At 44.7% G+C, this 24004-nt stretch overlaps 1 protein-coding gene across 1 annotated transcript; it reads left to right on the plus strand.

Annotated features, from left to right (window-relative positions):
- The first annotated feature begins 5327 nt into the window (after window positions 1-5327).
- Window positions 5328-21900, plus strand: TXLNA (taxilin alpha). The gene is made up of 10 exons (XM_044286518.1): window positions 5328-5542; window positions 7839-8135; window positions 9556-9647; window positions 9729-9899; window positions 10476-10670; window positions 13393-13512; window positions 15606-15680; window positions 15989-16081; window positions 16739-16834; window positions 19161-21900. Exons 1-10 carry the CDS (start codon window positions 5416-5418, stop codon window positions 19437-19439), a joined length of 1545 nt encoding a protein of 514 aa, XP_044142453.1. The 5' UTR covers window positions 5328-5415; the 3' UTR covers window positions 19440-21900.
- Window positions 21901-24004: the final 2104 nt, after the last annotated feature.

The following is a 24004-nucleotide window of genomic DNA, read 5'->3' on the forward strand; positions in this document are numbered from 1 at the left end:
GGATCTTGGCACTCCGCCATCTCCATGGAGCTGTAGGTCCCTCCTTGATGATTGAGATATGCTATGACTGTAGCATTGTCTGACTGAACCCTGATTTGTAGTCCACACAGAACAGAAGTCCAGACAGACAGGTAGCACGAAGTTCCAAAATGTTTATTGGTAGTTTGGATTCCTTCACTGACCACATTCCTTGGATTGTCCGAGGGGGGAGGACTCTGCCCCACCCATGGAGACTGGCATCGGTGGTGATGAACATCCAAGAAATGGGGAGAATGGATTTCCCTAAGCTCACTGCCAGAGACAAGATCCACCATGTGAGAGCTGTGTGCACCCCGGGAGGAAGAACAATGGGACAGTCCAGGGAGGTCAGATTCCGGTCCCATCTCATCAAGATTGCGTGCTGAATGGGGTGGGTGTGAAACTGAGCAAATGGGATGGCCTCAAAGGAGGAGACCATCTCTCCCAAGATCCGCATGCAGAGATGGAGAGACAGGTGTTTCAATCTGCGAAGGAGCTTGATGTTCTGCTGGAGAGACATCTGTTTGTCCTGGGGGAGAACGACTTTGACCGCTGAGGTGTTGAAGTCCATGCCGAGGAAGGTTATTTGCCTGCTGGCATACAGCAACGACTTCTGGAAATTGACCATCCATCCAACCCGTGCCAAGTGATGTGCAGGCTGTCCCTGTCCTGAGAAAAGGATGGAGCCTTGATGATCCAGATAGGGGACTAGTGATATCCCTCTGGGGCGAAGGAGAGTTAAGAGGGGGTGAGAACCTTCGTAAACATGCACTGAGCTGTTGCCAAACCGAAAGGTAAAGAGACAAACTGGTAATAGCAAGAAGACGGGAGGAAACACTGATGTGCAGGAATAATCAGGATGTGTAGATACGCATTATTGATATCCACAGAAGTCAGGAATTCGCCCTGCTTCATGGACACAATTATGGAGTGAAGAGACTCCATCCTAAAGTGCTGTGCGCGAACGAAATGGTTCGGCAATTTCAGATCTAGATTGGGACTGACGGACCCATGCTCTTTGGGGTCAACAAACAGGTTTAAATATAAACCCATGAATTGTTCCCATGGAGGGACAGGGATGATGACCCCCTAAAGGAGAAGGGAGTGCAATGCCTGAGAAGAGGCGGAGGCTGAAATCCGATCCTTTGGGTGCTTGGACAGGAAGAAACGGTCCAAAGGTATGGAGGAGAATTCGATCTTGTAACCGGAGGTTACATTATCGATCATCCAGGTGTCAACTATGTGGGACTGCCAGTATTCCTGGAAGAGAAGGATCCTTCTCCCCACCCAACTGGTGCGGAAGGTTGCCTATTGGAGGTAGAAGGCAGGTCGGGGTTTGAAGGAAGGCTTCTTTTTGTGGTCCGGTGTAGGGGATTTGAAGGCCATCCCTCCCGAAGCATGGGAGCTGGGGAGGTGACAAAAGGTATGCAAGTGAGTCCCTGAACTCCTGGGAAGAGACTGGCATCTGGGCTTGTTCTGGGGGAGATACATACTTTTTCTGTCCATGGACTCAAAGATAATTTTGTCCAATTTGGTGCCAAACATACAAGAACCCGAAAGGGGCAACCCTGTAAGGGAACACTTTGAGGTAGGATCCGCTGCCGAAATTTTGAGCCAGATCACCTGGCACATAGTGACTGTGAGACCAATTAGGGAGCCCACATCCAGGGAAGCCTCACAGAGGTATTTGCCAGCCTGTGAAATTTGTAGTGATAAAGATTAGTGATCGGCATGGGACACTATTGAGGATAAACCCATTCAGAAATAGCGGAGCCTCCCATTTCAAATGCGGACTTAGCAAAGGACTTCAAGCGACAATCCACCGGATCTCAAGAGGAGGCCCCACCCTCAAATGGGATAGTGGTGTGTTTGTCAAGCCGTGTGACTGGTGAGTCAATCTTTTGAAGAGACAGACCATTTGGAGACCAGATCCGCCGTAAAGGGATATAGAAGGTCTAGGTGCCTTGAGAAGCTAAAGTGGTGATCCGGACAGTCCCATCCTTTAACAATGACAACAGAAAAATCGCTATGTAGAATGAAGGCTTTAGGAACGTGCTGGGATCAGAGAAACGAGACACTCCGGTGGCTAGTTGAATCATCGTGGATCTGAAAAGCTGTTCACCGTAGAATTTCGCCTTTAATAGGAGGAAATTTTAAACCTGAAGAGGAATAATGTCCTGTTCTCGTCCGTTTGTTTGAATGTCCGGCCCCTGGATTGGTCACATGATGAGGAGGTCAAAATCAGTTGCTTGGGTGGCGTCTAATCCACCAGCTGGCCCATCAAGGCGAGGGTGTACTTAGAGACCTTAGAAAGGCCAGCCACGGATAAAGACAATGCCTGGGCCCATTCTGGTTCCAGTCGGTCAGGGTGGGAGGGGCAACTGCTCAGGTGGCAGAGCAGCAGAGCACAGAGGGTCCAGCTGACCGCGGGGAAACTTGAGATCACACTTTGTACAGTCGTAATGGTTGGGGCAGATTCTGGATGGGCTGAATCACTTGTAGGTTCGGATATGGCTAAGTAGTCAAAACAGCAAGAACCTATTAGCTAGACCTGGGACAAGAGGGGGGAGGCAGGAAGGGAAAGAAAAATACTGCCTTACCAGGGAGCAAGTGGTAGAAAAGCAGGCTGTACCCAGGTCCTGATGTCCTGGCAGAAAAGATGGCGAGGCCTCGTGCTGTGGATGTAGCAAGAGGAGGAAGAAGGAACTGCCCCCTCACTGAATCCTGGGAATCTGAAGCTCCATCCCCACAGAGGAACATATGGTGGCGGGAAAAAGAAGATGCCGACTGTAGTGAAAGGCCTGAAGGCTGTGCCCTAGTAGGCGGCAAAAACCAGGGCTCGCGTTGTGGGCAAGCTAACCAGGAGGAACTTCCGGTTGGCCAGGCAGCGCAGGCCCGAAATGGAGGAGGCCGCAAAAGCCTGGATCTTGGTTTGTCGGCAGGGCCGACTGGAAGGAACTTCCGGTTGGGCCAGGTAGTACTGGAGGAAATAGTTGGTTCCGTTCAGGGAAGGCCACAAAAGCCGAGAACTGGAGTTACCGGCGGGGCCGACCAGGAGGAAATCGCTGAAGCAGCAGCCGGACCTGAGGACCAAAGCGAGGTGGATAGGGGGATTGCCTTACCCAGTCTCAAGTTACCCTGTCTTCATCCTCTTCACTTGGCCCTCCCTCAGTGTACAGGGCTTCCCTGTCCCACTTTGTCTTCTTGGGGGAGGTTAGAGCGGTGCGTGGGACCGGCACTGTTCTTCCTCCTCCTGTTTCCCACCTAGAAAGAAAGAAAAAAATTAAATAATAAAAATGGCAGAGGTACCCTGTATAGCAGGGAGGCCTGCCTCCTACAACACTAAGCTATAAACTGGTTAGCTCTCTCCAGACAGGAGAGGTATAGCTGGCAGGAGGAGCTAACACTTTTTTAGCTTAGTGTCGCCTCCTAGTTGCAGCAGCTATAACCACGGTCCTCTGTCCCCCAAAGATACTAGCGTGAAATGAAGGTAGCCTCAGGTAATCCTTTGAAAACCTGGATCAACCTGGATGACACTCATTAAAACAATAACTGTCAACAACATCTTTGCTTCTTGGGATGAAGCGGAAGATGTGCGCATGCGCCGTTCTGGACACGAGTGCAGTCTAGCGCTATCCATCCAAAGGCAGGGGGCGTGATGAAAAGCAGAGGGGCATCATTATGGAGCACCAGGGGTGTCATTGGAGCTGTGCATGAACAGCATAAGCCCGCCTTCTGGTGCTCAAAAAGTTCATTTTTCTCCACATTTTAAATGAACATTTTCCTTAAATCTACATTTTCTGTTTATATTTAACAACCCCATAGAAGTCAATGGGAAACCACTCTACATGCACAAACAAATGACGTTGCAGATTTCAAAATTCACACGGTAGGTCAATTTCCACCCGGAAGAAAAAAGTGTACTTGAGATTTGATCTCATTCACTTTGCTGGTACTGTATTATGCAGCCTTTCTGTACAAGAATCCACGCGGAAACATTGCACCTAATTGGCACCATGATGCAGTTAGGGCTCATGCACACGGCCGTATGGCTTTTTCAGTGTTTTGCAGTCCGTTTTTTACTGATCCGTTGTTCTGTTTTTTGTTTCCATTGTGTTTCCATTTCTTTTCCGTTTTTCCGTATGCCATATACAGTAAACAGTAATTACATAGAGAAAATTGGACTGGGCATAACATTTTCAATAGATGGTTCCACAAAAACTGAACGGATACGGAAGACATACGGATGCATTTACGTATTTGTGTTCCGTTTTTTTTTTTTGCGGACCCATTGACTTAAATAGAGCCAAGCACCGTGATTTGCGGACAAAAATAGGACATGTTCTATCTTTTCACAGTACAGAAATACTGAAACGGAATGCACACGGAGACACTTCAGTATTTTTTGCTAAACCATTGAAATGAATGGTTCCGCATACTGAACTAAAAAAACGGCCAGTATACTGAACGAAAAATACTGTCGTGTGCATGAGCCCTTACCCTAAGGGCCCCCGCACACAAGTGTGGTTAACGTGGATTTCTGTGCATTTGTGCACCACAACCACAATTTCTAACAGCGTTTTTTTTAAATCTGATTTGGATTCGCGTTTTTTGGGATTTGATGTGGTTTTGCCGCAGATCCCAAAACCGCTAACGTAATTGACATGCTGCAAACTTTGAAATCCACACGGCAGGTAAATTTCTGCACAGTAAAAATCAGCAAAGAATACATGAGATTTGTGTAACCTCATAGTATTTGCTGGTACTGTACTACGCTGCGGGTTTAACGATGGAATTCCACAAGGTGTGCAGGTGGTCTAAGGTATTATATATGTTTGTAGATTGTAAGCTCTTGGGGGCAGGGTCCTCTACCCCTCTGTAACAGTCTGTTTATTGTAGTTTTATAGTTGTGTAGTTCCCGCTGGATGTACAGCGTCATGGACTTAATGGCACTTTTAAATAAATAATAATAACTATATTATACAGTATTTATATGGGCCCTGCAGTATGCAACCACATGACACATACAGCCCAGCTACATTCTTTTACAAATGTTGCCCTCACAGCGCAGCATAGGGCGTCTGCCATATTTATGATGGGTTGGGTTGTGAGCACACTTATGGAAAAAACGATAAAAACGCATGTGGCTAAGAGAAATGCAGTAAATTGACTAGAAACGTGCACCATATGTGACGCTGGCTTTGGTGTAAATCCACACCCTGCAGGGAGACCCTGCGTTACCAGCAGTACCGAGAAGCCCAGCCCAGTTCCCGGCTCCTCCCACACATGTGACTGATCACATGCTCGTGACGTCATCAAAGGTCCTTTCGCTTGCTTGGAACGAGTACTTCCCAACGTCTCAACTGCCTCTTCACTTCCTCCTTCACAGCGCAGACAATGAAAGAGAAGGAAATGCAAACTTGCACAACATCTGCCCTTCCAGCCTCCCCCAACCCCAGCAGCTCTGGCACCCCCCTCACACCGTCTGAAGGGCAAGCGGCGCCGTGCAGCGGTGCCAGCCAAGGTGAGTGCTACCTAAGTGTCAGCTAGGTCCGCCCTTAGAGGGGAACTCCGCTTCCCAGTGCTGTTTACTGGTCGCACTTTAGTGATGACTGGGCCCTCTGCTGGCCAAGCAGCCACCCAACTCTGGGCAATGGCAGCAGTCTGGAGCTGTGTATGTGTCACCCACACTGGCTGTAGGCTGGTGCCAGAGGGCTGGGAGCAGCCAGGTGACTTAGTCCTTGTTCACACAGCACAGTTTTTCATGTCCCTTCCCCATCCCAAAATGAATCCTAATGTAACAAGAAGATTCCCTTCTCCTTTGGATCAAAGTTTGGTCCCGGTTAAAACCTGATGCTCCTTTTTGGAATGACGTCTAAAAGGGCTGGTATGGTGCTGGTGCTTCCATCTTGAAGGCTATCCAGCACAGCTACATCCCTGAAGAATGGTGGTTCTGATCCCTGGCGGGTGGAGTGTTGTCATGGAGACACCAGAATACATTGATGTCCTGGGAGATGGGCACATAACCGCCACTGTGCACTCAATGTAGGACGTGGACATTGTTGTATTGTATCGTATTTGGTGACATGAATGCAACAATTTTTCCAAGACAATACTGCTCTGGAGTCGGAGCAGAACAGAAATTGTAGGATCCAAAGTTCTGGAAGTCAGAGCTGCCCTCAGCCGGGAGGTGGATACAACTGTATCCAGACCGTGCCCTGTGAGCCAAACAGCCTGGACTTCAAGGTGATCCAGTCTACCTATACTGATACATTGTAGCAGATTTCTCCTGCAGATTAATAGCTCACAGTGTATTATTGAGATGTGATACTGTTTTATCCACCTCTTAGCTGACAGTAGCAGTAGGGCATAGACATTAGATAGCTGTCAGCCAGGCCCTGGTTGGGCCAACAACTGTCTCTCCCAACCCCTTCATACATGTGCTGGCACAGCCAAGCATCCATATGTCCTGCATGGAGAGAGGGAAGAAAGCTAATGCCAGACTCCACTGGCAGTGATTTATCTCCCAAGAACAAAAGGATCAATCATGTTAAAATCTAACCGCCTGATCCTTATTTCCCCCGATATCTACCTCTGGGGGAGAGTTGGAAGGCCCCCATACACGGTAGATGGTTGGCCATTCCCGCTGAAATTGTGAGGTTTGGTAGATATTTATCTAATGTGTGTGACCAGGTTAAAATAATTGTCCAGCCTTGGAACGACAACCCCTGTGTCCTCTCCTGTCCTCCTGAACATAAAAAAAAAAACAACTCAACCGTCCATGGTCCTGCCACTGCTCTGTTCTTGGACATTTCCAGTCCTGCAGGATCAGGGAGCAGCTTGGTCCCGTGACTGCTATAACCAATCACAGGCCTTTGCAGTTACAGTATGAATGCTACGTCATTGCTGTAACCTAGTGTTCACGCCGCTGTGACTGCAGAGGTCGGTGATTGGCTGCAGTGGTCATGGGATCAAGACCTGGCCGGAAACAGAGCAGCAGCAGGACCACAGACAGGTGAGTTGGTTTTCTTTCTTCCCAAGGGGATGGGGAGGACCCCAGGCATTGTCAGCTCCAAGTCCGGACATCCCCTTTAAGGGTCCATTCACACGTCCGCAAGTGTTTTGCGGATCCGTTGTGCATTCCGCAATTTGCCGACCGCACATTGCTGGCACTATAATATAAAATGCCTAATCTTGTCCGCAATTGCGGACATGAATAGGACATGTTCTATTTTTTTGAGGAAACGGAAGTGGGGATCCGCAAATGCGGATGCGGACAGCACATTCCGGCCCCCTTGAAAATGAATGTGTCTGCACTAGTGTTGAGCGAACTTGTGTTTTAAGTTCGGCGTCTAAAGTTCAGGTTCGGATTATTGGAGTATCCTGTTATGGATTCTAAATTCCGTTATGGTCCGTGGTAGTGGAATCCATAACGGGATACTCCGATAACCCGAACTTTAGATGCCGAACTTAAAACACAAGTTCGCTCAACACTAGTCTGCACCCGTTCCGCAAAATTGCGGACCCATTTTGCGGACGTGTGAATGGACCCTAAATCTGTACAGGTTTTGAGCATCAACATGGAAACAAGACTGTTTCCTTTCATTGATGGCAAGCAGAGATCTGGAAAATGGAGTATTTTACACAATTTGCAAACTTTTGTTATACAATGATCAAAAAGAATCTGTCACCCCCAGAGTTCTTTAGTTTGGGGCCTCCATAATATCTGTGTCAGTAAGGGACTCTGCATGAACTGGAATGCCTTTGTGTGTGCTATGGTCTTTCATACTTGTGATTTGAGTATGTTGTTGTCCTTGCAGGTGAGGCAGCCGCTTGTCATGCCCCTCCTACGTCTGATGTCTCAGAAGAACTTAGCAGGCAGTTGGAGGATATCTTAAATACTTATTGTGTGGATGCTGGCCAAGAAGGAGTGGCAGACTCTGAGGAGACTGACAAAGGTCCACCAGAGCCCTCTAGAAATGGGGAAACCAAGCCTGTAGTGCCAGAAGTTAATGGCGTGAAGCCGGAACCACGTGGTGCAGAAGAGAACAGGACAGTGAGTGACCCTGATAAAGATCAGAAGCGTGTGACAGACAAGAAAAAGACAAAGGGGCTCGGTAAGTAGTAATGTTCCCAGAAGTCTGCTTGTGCCAAGGCAAATGTCGCCAAATCTCTTCATTTAATTGATCTGATAACAGCAGATTCAAAGTGAGAATCCGGAGCGCTGAGGGTGTATTACTGCCAGTCCCATCCATACATGTGGTCAAAATCTACTCTGTAGGCAGGGGCGTAGTTATAGTGGAAGCAGGGGAGGCGGATGCTACGGGTCCTGAACTCAGAACCAGCCCGCCTGGGAGGAGGACTAAAAATATTTTATTGTCAGGGCCCCCGCAATAATATTATAAAATGACATGATATACAGTGACATATAGTAGATATGTGTAAGGCCTCTTTCACACGACAGTATGTCCATTTCAGTGTTTTGCGGTCCGTTTTTCACGGATCCGTTGTTCCGTTTTTTGCTTCCGTTGTGGTTCCGTTTCCGTTCCGTTGTTCCGTTCCGTTTTTCCGTATGGCAAATACAGTATACAGTAATTTCATATTAAAAATTGGGCTGGGCATAACATTTTCAATAGATGGTTCCGCAAAAAACGGAACGGATACGGAAGACATACGGATGCATTTCCGTATGCATTCCGTTTTTTTGCGGACCCATAGACTTTAATGGAGCCACGGAACGTGATTTGCGGCCAAATATAGGACATGTTCTATCTTTAAACGGAACGGAAAAACGGAAATACGGAAACGGAATGCACACGGAGTACATTCCGTTTTTTTTGCGGAACCATTGAAATGAATGGTTCCGTATACGGACCGTATACGGACCGCAAAAAACGGCCCGCAAAACGGAAAAAAAAAACGGTCGTGTGAAAGAGGCCTAAGAAACATACAGAGCAGCTGCTGGGCCAGGTCTGAAAGAGCCATCTTCATCTTGACTAGCTGCAGGAGTGGAGGTTGCACAGGAGGAGGAGGGGGAGGTTGCAAAGAAGTAAAAAAATAATTACTGTGGGGCCCAGTCAGTTTTAGTTACACTATTGTCTGTAGGCGTTCTAGACACAGCCAAGCAAGTGGCAGGACTGATCTTGTGATACGTCGTCGGACTGACACAGAACCGCAACACTCCTGTTTAGTTTTTGTATCTTCCAACTGCTATATTAGGACATCCATTATATCTAGCGTTGAACGAATCGTGATTGGATTGCTGTGTCCAAACCTGATTCATTTGAAAACCTTGTTAACAATATATAAAGTACATGTAACAATATACAGTTACAAATGAATCTGGTTTGAATACAGCAGGCCAAACCCAATTCGCTCAACGCTTACTTTATCAGCCGGCCTGTCATAGTGACAGATTTGCTGTTAGGAAGCAGCTTTAGTATAGTTGTATGAGATATAACATGGAATTCTGAGATTCTTTAAGTAGGTTAATGCTCGAAAGCAAATATTTTCATTTACCATTTCTATGTATTTCAGGAAAGGAGATCACCCTGCTAATGCAGACCCTAAACACACTCAGCACCCCAGAAGAAAAGCTGGCTGCCCTGTGCAAGAAATATGCAGAACTGGTGAGGAAAGACAGAAGTGGAAGAAGATGATAGTTTGTCAATTAATATGTTCTTATGATCTCTTCTCTTGTGTTTCCAAAGCTTGAAGAACATAGAACGTCTCAAAAGCAAATGAGAATCCTGCAGAAAAAGCAGACTCAGCTCATCCAGGAGAAGGACCAGCTCCGTAACGAACACAGCAAGGCCATCCTGGCTCGGAGTAAATTGGAGAGTCTGTGTAGGGAGCTGCAGAGGCACAACCGAAGCTTAAAGGCAAGTGGAAACATCAAAATACATGTAAATGTAATAGATTTGTAATGTATAGTAGAAGTGTTATATATAAGAGGCACCTGGGGTACAGTAGCTATACCCGGTGCAGAGGCAGCAGGCACAAGCAAGGTGGTACACCAGTCCTTCTGCTACTTAAATGTGGTTTCTGGATCTTCTAAATTGATGGCCCATCGTAAAGATAGGTCATCAATATTTGATTGGTGGGGATCTGACTCTCGGCACCCCGCCAATCATGTCTGAAAAAGCTAGTGACAACATTGCCTGAGAGGGAAGCAGCAGAAGCAATGACAGGGAGCAGAATTCTCACCATGAATCTGGTTCAGGCCAATTAAATGAAAAGAAATAGTGATATCTGCCCTTGGCACAAGCGAATGGGGTTGAGTTGCAATACAAAGCACAGCCATTATACAGTGGGTGGCGCTGTGCATGGTATGCTGCCAGGAGACTCTTCAAACAGCAGATCAGCAGGGGTCCTTATTGATGAGCTTTCTAAGGATAGGTCTCAATATAGAAGACCCATTATGGATCAGTTCAGATCTTTCTCTTTTATTGGCACAGGAAGAGGGCGTACAGAGAGCCCGGGAGGAAGAGGAGAAACGCAAAGAGGTGACGTCTCACTTCCAGTTGACGCTGAATGACATCCAGACTCAGATGGAGCAGCACAATGAGCGCAACACTAAGCTGCGCCAGGAGAATGTGGAACTAGCTGACCGGCTGAAGAAACTGATCGAGCAATATGAACTGAGGGAAGAGGTAAGACATATCTGTATGGAGGCTAAAGCCAAACCTCAGGATCTGGAGCTAGCAGGCGACTTTCCTGTATCAAAATGTATAAAAATATTAGGTTTGATGTTGATGCAGACGGATACCATGTGAGGTTGGAGATTTATTTATTTGTTTCCCCTTTTTTCAGCAAATTGAATTTGCACTGGATCAGTTTTATTTATTTTCTCGTCCTCTCTACCTTTTCATTCCTTTGGTGGAACTTGATGGATATTGTTTTTCTTTCTGAGAAACTTACCAGTCAACTTCTAGCATATGGCCCTATTACATGCATATGTATTAACCCGTGTCACATACAAACTAGAAACATACCCTAAACAAATGTTGACACAATACAACAACTTATCATATTAGTTCACCTTTATTATAGTATCAAAAGGATAAAAATACTAAAAGTTATTATTGATAAGCACTCTCAAAGTGGTTATCTGACACTAACGAATGCCGCCCCCATATGCTGGGCCCCTCAGACTGATTCTACTTACCTGGCTCCCTGCGCCGCTCCTGGTCCCCACATGGCCACTGCTGCTTCTCCCTGTGCGCTGATGAAAACAACCGGTGGGGAGGGGAGCCTCCATAGCATCACCCGCGATGCTAGGGAGGCTCATCCCCATCCGCGCCTGCCATTGGCTACTCCCCCCCCCCCCCCCCCCCCCCTTCTCGATGTTTTCATCCGTGCAAGTGGAGAAGCAGCTGTAGCGGTGCAGGGACCAGGAGTGGCACGGGGAGCCAGGCAGTAGAGTCATTGTAAGGGGCCTGGCATATGGGGGAGCATTTGTTAGTGTTGGACAACCCCTTTAAGTTATTCAGTTCCTTTGGTAAGTGCTACATAAGCAGTTCCCTAATATAAAGCAGATGGTTGTATTTCGTGTTGGGGAATTATGCTATATGAAGAAGAGAATTGGGGGTGGGTGGGCACAGATTTAAGCCCTCTGGAGGAGAACAAATGGCAGGAAATAATGGAGAAGTTTGCACAATTGTCGCTTGGTGAAGTGCATAGCCTTCCACATATATACTTTTTGGATAGTTTACAAAACTCCTAAATTTTGTTTGATATCGGGATTAGATCCAGTTCTAGATGTCCTTGTTCCATGGCTGATTTGCTGCATATGGTGTGGTTGTGTCTAGTTCTGGAAAGGTTTTGGTGGCATGTGTGGATAGAATTAATCCAGTATATTCTGTTAATGCTGAAATAACAGCGTTTGTATATTGGGTTATGTGCCGGACTTGGTGACCACCTAACCGATAAGGATTCTCTACATGGCTGGAAGCAGAGATTGCAATCACGCCTGTACAAGTGCCATAGACTCCTGTTCAGGCCATTTTACTCCTTAAAAAAGTCTAATGCATCCCAATCCGTTAGACTTTTCCCTGCCATTCATCGGCGCAGGGAGCACTGAGTACGGCTGGTGCCTGAAATAACTGATAACGAAGCTCAATACAGCAAGGAGCTTTGTTACTGGTCAGTTTGGGCAGGCTGCTGGAGCGCTATTGTGTCAAGCAGCTGGCGGGAATAATAGCTGTACTTGAAAGAGGGAGGAGCTTTCTCCCGTTGCTGTAGGGGGACAGCAGCGAACATGGTGGCAGTGGTGGTGAATGTGGTGGTGAATAACTACAGCCCAGTCAGGATGTGCAGTGTGTGATGCATGTAGTGTAGTGTGTACTGAATGTACAGCAGGCTATTATAGCCAAGTGATAAACTACAGGGAAGATCCACTGTATTGGACTGGACTTTATCACTTGGCCATAATAGCCTATGGTGCATTCACTCCAGACCCCTCCCGGCGGCTTATTAACGGACGTTGCGGATCAGGCACATAACTGACAGGAACTGAGCTTTTCTGTCCAGTCTTTTTTATAGAATCTGCAACAGGGGCACCAAATGAAGCCTTAAACGCAGATGTGAACATGTCCTTAACATTACTTAGGCCTATGTATTATGTAATTGAATTACTGCAACTTTTGTACTCCTCCTCAGCTAAAAATACTCCTCAAATATGGTAAAAGGAGTATCTTTACTCTTCTGGAACAAATGTAGTGCGACCTCTGGCTGGAAGGTAATTGCCACTAGGAGGAAACATGTGGGAAAGATAAATTGTCTAGTAAATTTAGAAAAGATGTTCTACAAGAAGAGAGGAGTGATTTCTGAATTGAAAAATAATGGGTTCTGTGGATTGATGCTTCTGGACTAGCCTCAAGAGAATTGAGATGTCGGCTGGGTATAATACAATGCACAGATTCCGTTTTCTCTGGGTATCAACGGGCTAGTGCCGAAGGAGTTATCTTTCTAATTGCATTTGGCTTGTGGCCTGTGTTATATATATATATTTTTTTCTCTGTGTGTATGTTTCTCTTCTTTTATTATATTGTATGATCTCGTTGAGAAGTTATGTCTATATATTTTAAATGCTGGTGTGACTATGGGGGGTGGTGTTTGGGGGTTGTTCGTGGACTTAAAGAACTCTTAGCCATTCTGGACTTCGAGACTGGTTTACTTTTTCATTTACTGCTAGTTAGGAGGGTTTACTTTGTTTTGTTGTGCAAAAAAATAAAATTCATAAAAAGATGCAGTTAAAAAAAACTATATATAATAGATGGTAATCTCATAAAATCTGGTTATGTTAGACCCCACAAATAGTCATTCAACAGTAGACCACCCTCTTACGGCTGATCATGTCTCCTTTCTTCACAGCACATTGATAAGGTTTTTAAACACAAAGATCTTCAGCAGCAGCTGGTGGATGCCAAACTGCAGCAGGCTCAAGAAATGCTGAAGGAAGTGGAGGAGCGTCATCAGAGGGAAAAGGACTTTGTAAGTCCAATGCAGTTTATATACGTTCCCCACCTGTGTTGACCGTTATGAGCGATGTGGAATATTTTCTGCTCTGTGATTGAGCATTGATCAGGACATTTTTTGCTATTTCACCGAGCCATCTCCAGAAATTGTGTTGTATCTACAGTTATTTCACTAAGCAAGAAAAAATGGATTTTTAATTTCTCATGAAGCTGTTGACTTAGGAAGTACTTTGTACTTTATTTTGAGCATCAGTTATGCTCAGTTACCATCAGTTTGCACTAAAAATAACTGATTTGTCTTTTTTTGAGCATCCGTTGTGATCAGTTTGTACCACTTCTGTTATTTTTGACAGGAAAAATTACTGTATGCAAAAATAACTGATCTCTGACAGAACTGACACAAACTGATCATAACTGATGCTCAAAGTAACGGATCCGTTTTCTTGACGGATCAGAAGAACGGAAAGCTAAGGTTACTTTCACACTAGCGTATTTGCTGGATCCAGCAGGGTTCAGCAAAAAAACGCTTCCATTACTGATAATACAACCATCTGCATCCGTTATGAACGGATCCGGTTGTATTCTCTTTAACATAGCCAAGACGAATCCGTCATGAACCTAATTGAAAGTCAATGGAGGACGGATCCGTTTTCTATTGTGGCAGAGAAAACAGATCCGCTTCCATTGACTTGCATTGGGGGTCATGCCGGATCAGTCTTGGTCTGCATCCCAAGATGGAAAGCAAACTACAACATGTTGTGGTTTGCTCTCCGGTATGGGAACGCAACTAAACTGAATGCATTTTGGAGCACTCTGTTCTGTTCTGTTCAGTTTTGTCCCCATTGACAATGAATGGGGACAGAACGGAAGCGGTTTTTTTCCAGTATTGAGCCCCCTATGACGGATCTCAATACCGGAAAACTAAAACTCCAGTGAGAAAGTAGCCTAAGACCAAGTTCACATCTGGCACTGTAATCCGGTCTCTGTATACAGTGTTGAGTGTAGCATTGCATGTACGCCTGATACATGCCAATAAGCGGACAGATCCGGCTATGCACGGTGATATCCGGAAATGCTGGATACGGTGAACTCTAGCAGTCTGTTTCTCTGCCGGAACAGACTGATGAAGTTTACAGCGCAGATGTGAATGTAGCATAAAAGGTGATGTGAACTTAAGGTGATCAGTATCAGATCTCTGGGGGTATGACAGCTGGGACTCCCCAGTGATCATGAAAACCGATGTCTCTTCTCCCATCTCAGTGGGGTGGTAGTGCACATATGTATCCTCCTGGATGAGAACTTGTGTACGTTTCTTTTTCCCCCAGAAACTATAGCCTGGCCTATAAGACTCAATTCGCCAATTAGGCAATGTCCACAAGTAGAAACTTAAAAGGGGTTATTCAGACTATGGGTATTGATGACCTTTCCTCAGGTTGGTGGGGGGGGGGGGGCTGACATCCAGCACCAGCCCCCGCCCCCCCCCGATCGGCTGTTTTGGGCTGCGCAATGCTGTAAACCAGGGATGCTCAACCTGCGGCCCTCCAGCTGTTGCAAAACTACAATTCCCAGCATGTCCTAATAGCTGTAGGCTGTTCAGGCATAATGGGAGCTGTAATTTTGCAACAGCTGGAGGGCCACAGGTTGAGCATCCTTGCTGTAAACTATACAGTTTACGGCACTGGAAGCAGACGGCTCCGTACACTGTGAGAGGCCATGCTGTGGTGCTCAGCTCCCATTCGAGTTTTAGTATGCCAGCACAAGAAACTTCACCATGTACAGAGCCTTCTGCTTCCACTCAGTACACTGTCAGCTTCCGATGCTGCATCAACCCAAAATAGATAATCGTTGGGGGTGCTGGGTGTCGTACCCCCACCAATCTGAGAATAGTTCATCAATATTTGTAATCTGGAGGAGAACCCCTTTTATTTCCCCCAGTTATAAATGTTTAAAAAAAGGTTTGGGAAAAAGACCTTGCGTAGCAATTGGTTGAAGAAAATCCATTAAAATCCTATGAGTGTCTAAATGTAAGACAGATATATAACATTGCAAGTATTTCTGAACATTCCTGTTGTCATGATGTTTAATCTTCACATTCATTTTTATTTAAAGCTCTTGAAGGAGGCCGTGGAATCCCAACGTATGTGTGAGCTCATGAAGCAGCAGGAGACCCACCTCAAGCAGCAAGTAATCATCTTTCCCTTCCATTCTTCATATTGTTTCCAGTGACTCTGCATATTTCTCCATAATCAGAACTGATTGTGTATTGATGGATGTTTCTTATTACTGTCTGGCCATTCCTTTTTTTCTTCTATAGGAGAAAAGGGAATTTATGAAAATTTGCTGCAACATCATATAGATAGAAACCGGTGCCATTTATTATGCATACATGACCCGATTGTTGCTGCAGAGTCAGATCATATATGTCTAGAATTATCCTTGTTGGCTACTGCCCTATGTAATGTAACCGATTCTTTACTGCTTGTATCATTCAGTTGGCCCTGTATACAGAGAAGTTTGAGGAGTTTCAAAACACTCTTTCTAAAAGCAATGAGGTCTTCACAACCTTCAAACAGGAAATGGAAAAGGTGAATAATAATTATTTTTTTGTTTTGTTTTTGTTAAATTTATAGACCTCTAAGGCTACTTTCACACTCGAGTTCGGTGCGAATCCGTCTTGTATCTGCACAGACTGATCTGAACTGATAATGCAAACGCTTGTATCCGTTCAAAACGGATCCGTTTGCATTATTCATAAAAAAAAAAAAGTCTAAGTCAAAACGGATCCGTCTTGACTTGCATTGAAGGTCAATGGGGGACGGATCAGTTTTTAATTGCAGCATATTGTGTCAGTGAAAAACTGATCCGTCCCCATTGACTTACATTATAAGTCAGGACGGATCCGTTTGGCTCCGCATCGTCAGGCGGACACCAAAACGCTGCAAGCTGTGTTTTAGTGACCGCCTAAAAAAACGCAACGGAGACCAAACAGCCAAATTGATGCATTCTGAACGGATCCTTATCCATTCAGAATACATTGGGGCTGAACTGATCCGTTTTGGGCTGCTTGTGAGAGCCCTGAAACGGATCTCACAAGCGGACCCAGAAACGCCAGTGTGAAAGTAGCCTTAATTATGTCTCAAAATTATGCAAGGAACTAGTACTTTTACTTGTTAATGGACTGTTCATCATTGTGTTGAGGTGAAACAGTTTCTTAGTTTGTCATTTTGGTGTTTGTCATGCAGATGACCAAAAAAATCAAAAAGTTGGAGAAAGAGACAACCATGTACCGTTCCAGATGGGAGAGCAGTAATAAGGCGCTGCTTGTGATGGCTGAGGAGGTGAGAGTGACCTGTGGATTGAATTTTCTTTACGTAAAACAACTAGTCATGACATCCCATTCATGTAAACCAGTAGGATAAGGAGACTTCTTTTTCTTTTCTTTTTTTTTTTTTATGTTATTGTCCTTTTTCCATTTAGTAACATAGTTTATAAGACTGAAAAAAGACATGCGTCTATCCAGTTCATCCTGCAAGTTTATCCAGAGGAAGGCAAAAAAAAACTGACGTAGAAGCCAAATTCCTTCCCGACTCCAATCAGGCAATCGGAATAAAACCCTGGATCAACGACCCCTCTCTAGTATCTATAGCCTATAATATTATTACCGTAATACATCCAGGCCCCTCTTGATCTCTTTTAGTTATTTTGAGTTCACCATCACCTCCTCTTCAGGCAGTATTCCTTTCAATTAGGCCTCTTGCACGCAAATGTTGTGCATCCGTTCCGTGCATTGGGGACTGCAATTTGCCATCCCCAATGCACAGGCAACGTCCGTACAGGTGGCTGGGATGGATCAAGACCCATTCAACTTGGATGGGTCCGTGATCCGTCCGCACCGCAAAAAAATAGAACTATTTTTTTTGCGGTGCGAAGATGCGGACAGAAACACCATGGAAGCACTCTGTAGTGCTTCTGTGGAGTTCCGATCCGTGCTTCCGTTCCGCATCTCCGTGATATGCGGACCTATTCAAGTGAATAGGTCCGCATCCTGTGATGCGGAGTGCACACGTGCCCGTGTACTGCGGACCTGCCGTATGCAGGCTGCTATATGGCCACGGGCACACAACGGCCATTTGCAAGAGGATTTAGTGTGCGGTTAACCGGATAGGCCAATAACCTTATAAAATCAGAGTTTAGATTGACCTTCTTTTGACCCGTCTAACAACTAGAAAAGCCACTAACCGTTATAGGCATATTTTTACTAGAGTAGACCCACCTAGCACATTGTGCATACTGAATAGTGTGTATGGCTGAGCTTCACTTTCCTGGACTGAAACTGGCAATAGACCAGATGCCCTTCTGCTGTCGGCTCTCCTTTTACTGATCTTTTGTGAATGTCCCATGTAGGAGTGGCTGCTTGGTATATACTTGTCTTTTAGGATATCGGCCTCATGAGCTTGTTCCCCTGCACTGTTTACCCCTCATTTTATTGAGGTGTTGTCCTGCTCCATTTTATTTACCTATTGCTGGAGAAATATCAGTGGATTCTGTCATATGATTTAGGTGGCAAATCTGTGGCTAAACCCTGGCAGAATCCTCGCCAGGAGACATAGGGGCACATTTATTAAAATTATTAATCCCCTGCACTGGCAGTGGATCGTCAAAGTTATGTAGGGTCCATTTTCTTTGACTAAACTAGGCACCCCCTTTTGGCGTGAGCAGGGATGAAGTTGCAGATTCTGCCGTAACATTCTGCCAGATATGACACAAAAGTGGCATTTATCTGTTCGTAAATGACCACCATAGTGCTGAAAGCACATGTTGGATATATCTCTGCTTCTGCAAACTGTAAAACTGCTCATAAACAAAAGTTGGCCAAAAGAAGCAAATTTGACAATTTCAGCCAAATCATTTGAGAGTATCTTTTGAAAAGGCCATTTACAAGTCTGTGGCCAATTCTAGTCCATTCAGGCTGTTTAGTTTTCCATATTGATGGTGAGATCTTTGTATAGATGATTAATCAACCTCATTCTGACCAATCATAGCTTTAGGTCGCCTGCACACGAATGTTTGCTCCCCGTGGCCGTGCTGCACGAACACCGACCGTAGGGCAGCCGCAGCGGATCGCGGACCCATTCACTTTAATGGGTCCGCGATCCGCCCGTTCCGCAAAAAGATAGAACATGTCCTATCTTTTTGCGGAACGGAAGTACGGGACGAAACCCCACGGAAGCACTTCGTAGGGTTCCGTTCCGTATCTCCAGATTTGCGGAATGCCCACGGAACTGCGCCCATGTATTGCGCTCCGCAATACGGCAACGGGCAGCACACGTTCGTGTGCAGGAGGCCTTATTTGTATAGCCAGCTTTACTTGGAGAGAAAAGGGCATATCAAACATGGGAACCATTTTTTAGGCTGACCACGCTAACTTGCTGCAACTGTCTACCATTCTGTGTCTAATGCAGTTTTTCTCTCTGTACCATTACTGCCGCTGTGAATCCTTTTCTATATGCTATTGCCCAGCTAGCCCTTTTTTATTCTATCCTCGATGCAAACTCACAAACTTCTGTATTGTTTAGTAGCCCACTACCAGGACCAGTCACGCCTCTTAGAGATTTGTAAATTATAACTAAATTGTAACAAAAATATTTTAAAATTGCCTTCCAGAAAACTCTTCGTGACAAAGAGCATGAAGCTTTGCAGGCCAAGATCCAAAAATTGGAGAAGCTGTGCCGGGCATTACAGACAGAGCGTAATGATCTGAACAAGAAGGTGCAGGGCCTCAGTGGACCTCCAGCCCCTGCGACAGAGACCACTCCAGATGACTGCGTGGGATGTACAGCACCCGCCAGCAGTGAGAATGTACAAGTGAACAGTGGTGGGTGCGGGCAGAATACACTTGAAGTCACAGCACCCTCTCCTCTTCCATCTGCCGCAACTGAATAACACTGACGGGAGTGATGCTACATATGTAATGTCCTCATTCCTTTTATAAAATGGCTTCCACTTTTATACCCTCCTTAAACACTCGCCTTTCCTTTTTGCTTTTACATTATTCTTTTTTTTTACTTTTAAAATGCAGATATGAAACTTTCCTGTAAACCAGTCTGCATACGATCCACTTGGAGCAGCATTCATTTTGCAGGTGGCCCATGGGCAGCATAGTTTATTTTGTTGTTAGACACTATTTTTGTCCTGATTTCATTCTAAAGAAACTAATGTAATAAAAATAAGGCCTAGTAACTATTAGTGTAAAGTATTTACATCTGCTGGAAACTGGTGCGAAGGGTCCCAGCTAGGACTTGCCCACCAGTCACTGATGCATGCAGTGTGAGAGAGGTCCCAGCTAGGACTTGCCCACCAGTCACTGATGCATGCAGTGTGAGAGAGTCCGTGCACTTGGTGCTAACTCTGGGGATAAAATGTGACACCTTGTAGACAATCCCCTAATCCAGGTGCACTGCTAACCCACAGGTTAGGGCAGGGGTGTATGTATGAAAAAAAAAAAATTGGGATATTGGAACAGTTGACCATAGCAATGTATCAGGTGGCCATTTTTTTATGACCTGCTGGAGAATGAGAGTTGGAATCTGGCTGCCACAGATAACACTGCAATTTTTAACAACTTACCTCTACTTCTTATTCCCACATAAGCAGAGCACAGCAGACGCTCTATACTAAAAAGTGCTTTGTGAGAAGATGGCCCAGAGTTACTGCAGTCCACGGGTTTCCTAATTGATGGCAGTTTTTGGGAGGCTTTAGTATATTCCATTGTCCATCTGCTAATATGGACAATACATTCATTCGTTTGCATGGTTTCTCTTTTTCTTTATACCCATAAAGGGATTGTATGAAGTTAGAAACAAAAAATTGTCAATTCTATTTTTCCCAGAAACAGAGCCACTTATAGATGGGCTGTGCGCAATGAGCCACGCAGCTTACGGCAGTACTGTCTAATCACTATGGCCTACCAGTTCCGGTTACTTTCTGATAGCACGTGCAGCATATGAACTGTACCTGGTAAGCATTTATTACCACTGCCCTGTCAATTAACGGCTCAACCTGTGAAGTAACATTCTGTCTGCATCCGTATAGTTTTCAGTATTATCATTGCTGAATGGTACCTATCCCAACATGGTGCTGTTAGCTTTGCTATGTGTTCTTGCACATACCTATATTCTGCTTAGTGTAGAATTCTTTCTTGTGCACACACGGGAAGTGTTTAACTAGCACTTATGGTTGTGGTGCGAACACTTACGTTCTTAAGACATTATGGCTGTTATGTCTTTTCAAATGAAAGAAAACCTTTCCACTGTTATGTGTGTCATGTTTGAAGGCCACTCCGTATGTCATATAGCTTATTACAGAAAAAAAATCGCTATTCATGAACCAGATTGATTACAGAAATATCCCAGGATTCTTTTTGTTAGTACCTTGGAAAGGCATCCCATATCTTAAAAGGATTGTCTGGTAGTTTTGGGGAGAGAGGGGCTGCAAATGTTTTAAAGGGGTTTTCCAATGTCTAGATATTGATGACCTATTCTCAGGATAGCTCATCAATATCAGATCAATGGTGGTCCAGCACCCCACTTTCCCACCGATTAGCTGTTCTGAGTATCAAGTGGCTTTGGGAACTATACAGTTAATGGAGCAGGAAGCACAAGGTTCCGTACTGGGGTACTGCATCTCGGCTACCATTCAAATGAATGTGATCTGAGCTGCAGTACACCAGGGTCTGTTGTATGGTGTCCTGCATGGGTGGCTGCCCAAAGAAGCTGATTGATGGGGGGGGGTGCTGGGTGTTGGACCCCCAATAATTTTATATTCATGACCTAACTATTGGAAAATCCCTTTAATAAAACAAAGAGAACAGTACTCGCCTCTGTTGATGGGCAAAAGCTCTGGTGGCCCTCGGCAGTGTCTGTTTCCAGGCTGCTAGAGATGACATTCCATATTAGCATGTGACCGCTGCAGCCAGTCAGTGGCCTCCGGTCATGTGCTGTACTTATTGGCATCACTCAGTGGCATTTGCGCCTTCTTTTTATTTCAAATTACTGGACAATCGGCACGGAAATAAGCCTTGCTCTATGCCCTCTTCAAGATATTATGAATAAATTGTGTTGTCATCATTTACAGTCAAATAATGGTTTACCCAGTATGTAACTGATGTTAAAAGGTTAACTGCTGCTACATTTCAGGGTTTGTCAAATGGGGACCGTAATAAAAGCCTCCTCAGCCCAGCATCTGTACTGTCATTTTAGAGGTTCTAGTGTGGTAACGCATGGACGCCAGCACTTGGGTACCAAAGAGATTGCCCTACTCTGTGAGTTAGGCAAGCAGGCTGATCATTGTTCTGATGGAAGTAGAGTGTATGACTGAAATAAATAAATTGTGTGGCTTTCTATTCCATCAGTTTGATTTCTTTATCTGAAAACTCCGTAGCTTAAGTCCAAAGGACAAACGGACCATGCCAACCATATTACTATGGTGATTGCGCAAGATAAAGGTTGGGTTTTTGCACTAGGTTTATATACATTATCAACCATATGTTGATAATGTATATAAACTAGATAATATCCTGCCTGGTCTGCAAAGAATTGGAGAACATACAGTACATATGGATTTTCCAATGTGATGTAGCCTTAGGGCTCATTCAGACTAGCCATATTCACATCCGTGTGCTGTCTGAGCATAGAATGGATAAGCACCCAGAAAGAACTCCGACAAAGAATAGTCAGTCGGCCAATTCACTGATATGTAGGCCATCGATTCAGAGAAAATTGCATCATGCACTATGTTGTTCCGATTTTTATGCCAACCCCACCCACTTAAGTCATTGGAAAAACCGGACAACACATGGATGTCATCTGTGTGCTGTCAGTTTTTCACAGATGGCTGGTAGGAAACGCTGGGTGGGCATTCTTCAGTTCACCATAAGGAAGGAGAAAACTGACATGGAAAGCAACTGAATGTAGTTGGAGACGAAACTAATTCAACATGGATGGAAAATCGCCAGTTTTTAGTGGACAGAACACAGGTTTTGCATCACTCATCTAATAAGTACTTAGCTGTTTCTGTTTAAAAGGATTTTCCCTGAAAAAAACTGTTTTTCTTCTACTTGGGGCTCATACACAGAAACGTCTTTTGTTTTGCGGATCCGCAAAACATGGATACTGGATGTGTGCATTCCGCGGAACGGAATGGTAGGCCCATAATAGAACAGTCCTATCCTTGTCCGTAATGCGGACAATAATAGGACATGTTTTATTTTATTTTGTTGCTGAACAGACATGCGGACATGGAATGCACACAGTCCTTTCCATTTTTTTGCGGCCATTGAAGTGAATGGCTGCAAAAAAACAGAACGGACAAAAAATATGTTCATGTGCATAAACCCTTACAATACCTTTATGGTAGAAGAGTACCCTGAAAATATGTTGATCATAGGTTTTCCTATAGCCGGAACAGTCAAATCGGAAATTTCATAGGATTAAATTGCACTTTCTTTGTTTATTTGAGGAGGTAATCTCATGATGAATGGCAGCAGTAGTGTTGTGCTGTAAAACCACTAATTTTCTGGTGTTCACATTTGCCCTAATATTATATAAGGGCAATATATATATTATACACAGTGGATATAAAAACGACATTAAAAAACCCGAAAGGGCAAAACACGTGAGAATGAACCCAGAACAAATCAATTTCTGATGAGGTCATTGCATAGTATTATGTGCCCGTGATAGCAGAATTCATCCCTTTATTTATAGGCAAAAAGTATCAGGTACAGTATACAGAAATGGAAACGAGCAGTGAAAGAAAAGTAAAGTAGGACAAAGAGGCTGCTGCATATTTAATGTTGCTATCACTAGACATTAAGGCTAGGTACAAACAGTTTTTTTATGCACGTGGCTTTAGAAACCACACTGCGGAAAAAAGCGTTCTGTCCATTTTTATTTCACAAATTTTTTATTAGAAAATTAGAGCATACAACATCTTTCACAGTGTCATATTACCATGAATTACAGTATAATTTGCTCATCACATTACAAGTATTCAGGATAGAAGACATCGGATGAAAAGTTTTCATGTATATCAAAGAAAGAAACAAGGCCGTGAAAGGACGACCAACAAACAAACAATAATAAACACTGCGCCACATTTAAAATCAAACAGTAGAACTGAGGTATGTATCTTCTACACTTGCAAAGATGGATAGTGTTTGGATATATAAGACGCCCATTTTCGCCACCCGGCGCTGACACCTGATAACCGGCAAAGCTGTTTCGCAATCAGTAGTTCCATGCCATAATTATAGTGGACTTTAGCAATGATTTCTGGTATGGTTGGGATGTCCCTACTCTTCCACCTTTTAGCTATTGCGACTCTTGTTACTGTTAGTATATGAAAAGCAATAGTGAGGTCCGCTAACTCTAAACATTCCAGCTCCAAGGAGAGCAATGCTATTTCCGGGGACATGGGGAGCGCCTTCCTTATTACAGCACCTATAAGTG

Source organism: Bufo gargarizans, chromosome 3 (genome assembly GCF_014858855.1).
Source record: "Bufo gargarizans isolate SCDJY-AF-19 chromosome 3, ASM1485885v1, whole genome shotgun sequence".
NCBI classification, from domain to species: domain Eukaryota; kingdom Metazoa; phylum Chordata; class Amphibia; order Anura; family Bufonidae; genus Bufo; species Bufo gargarizans.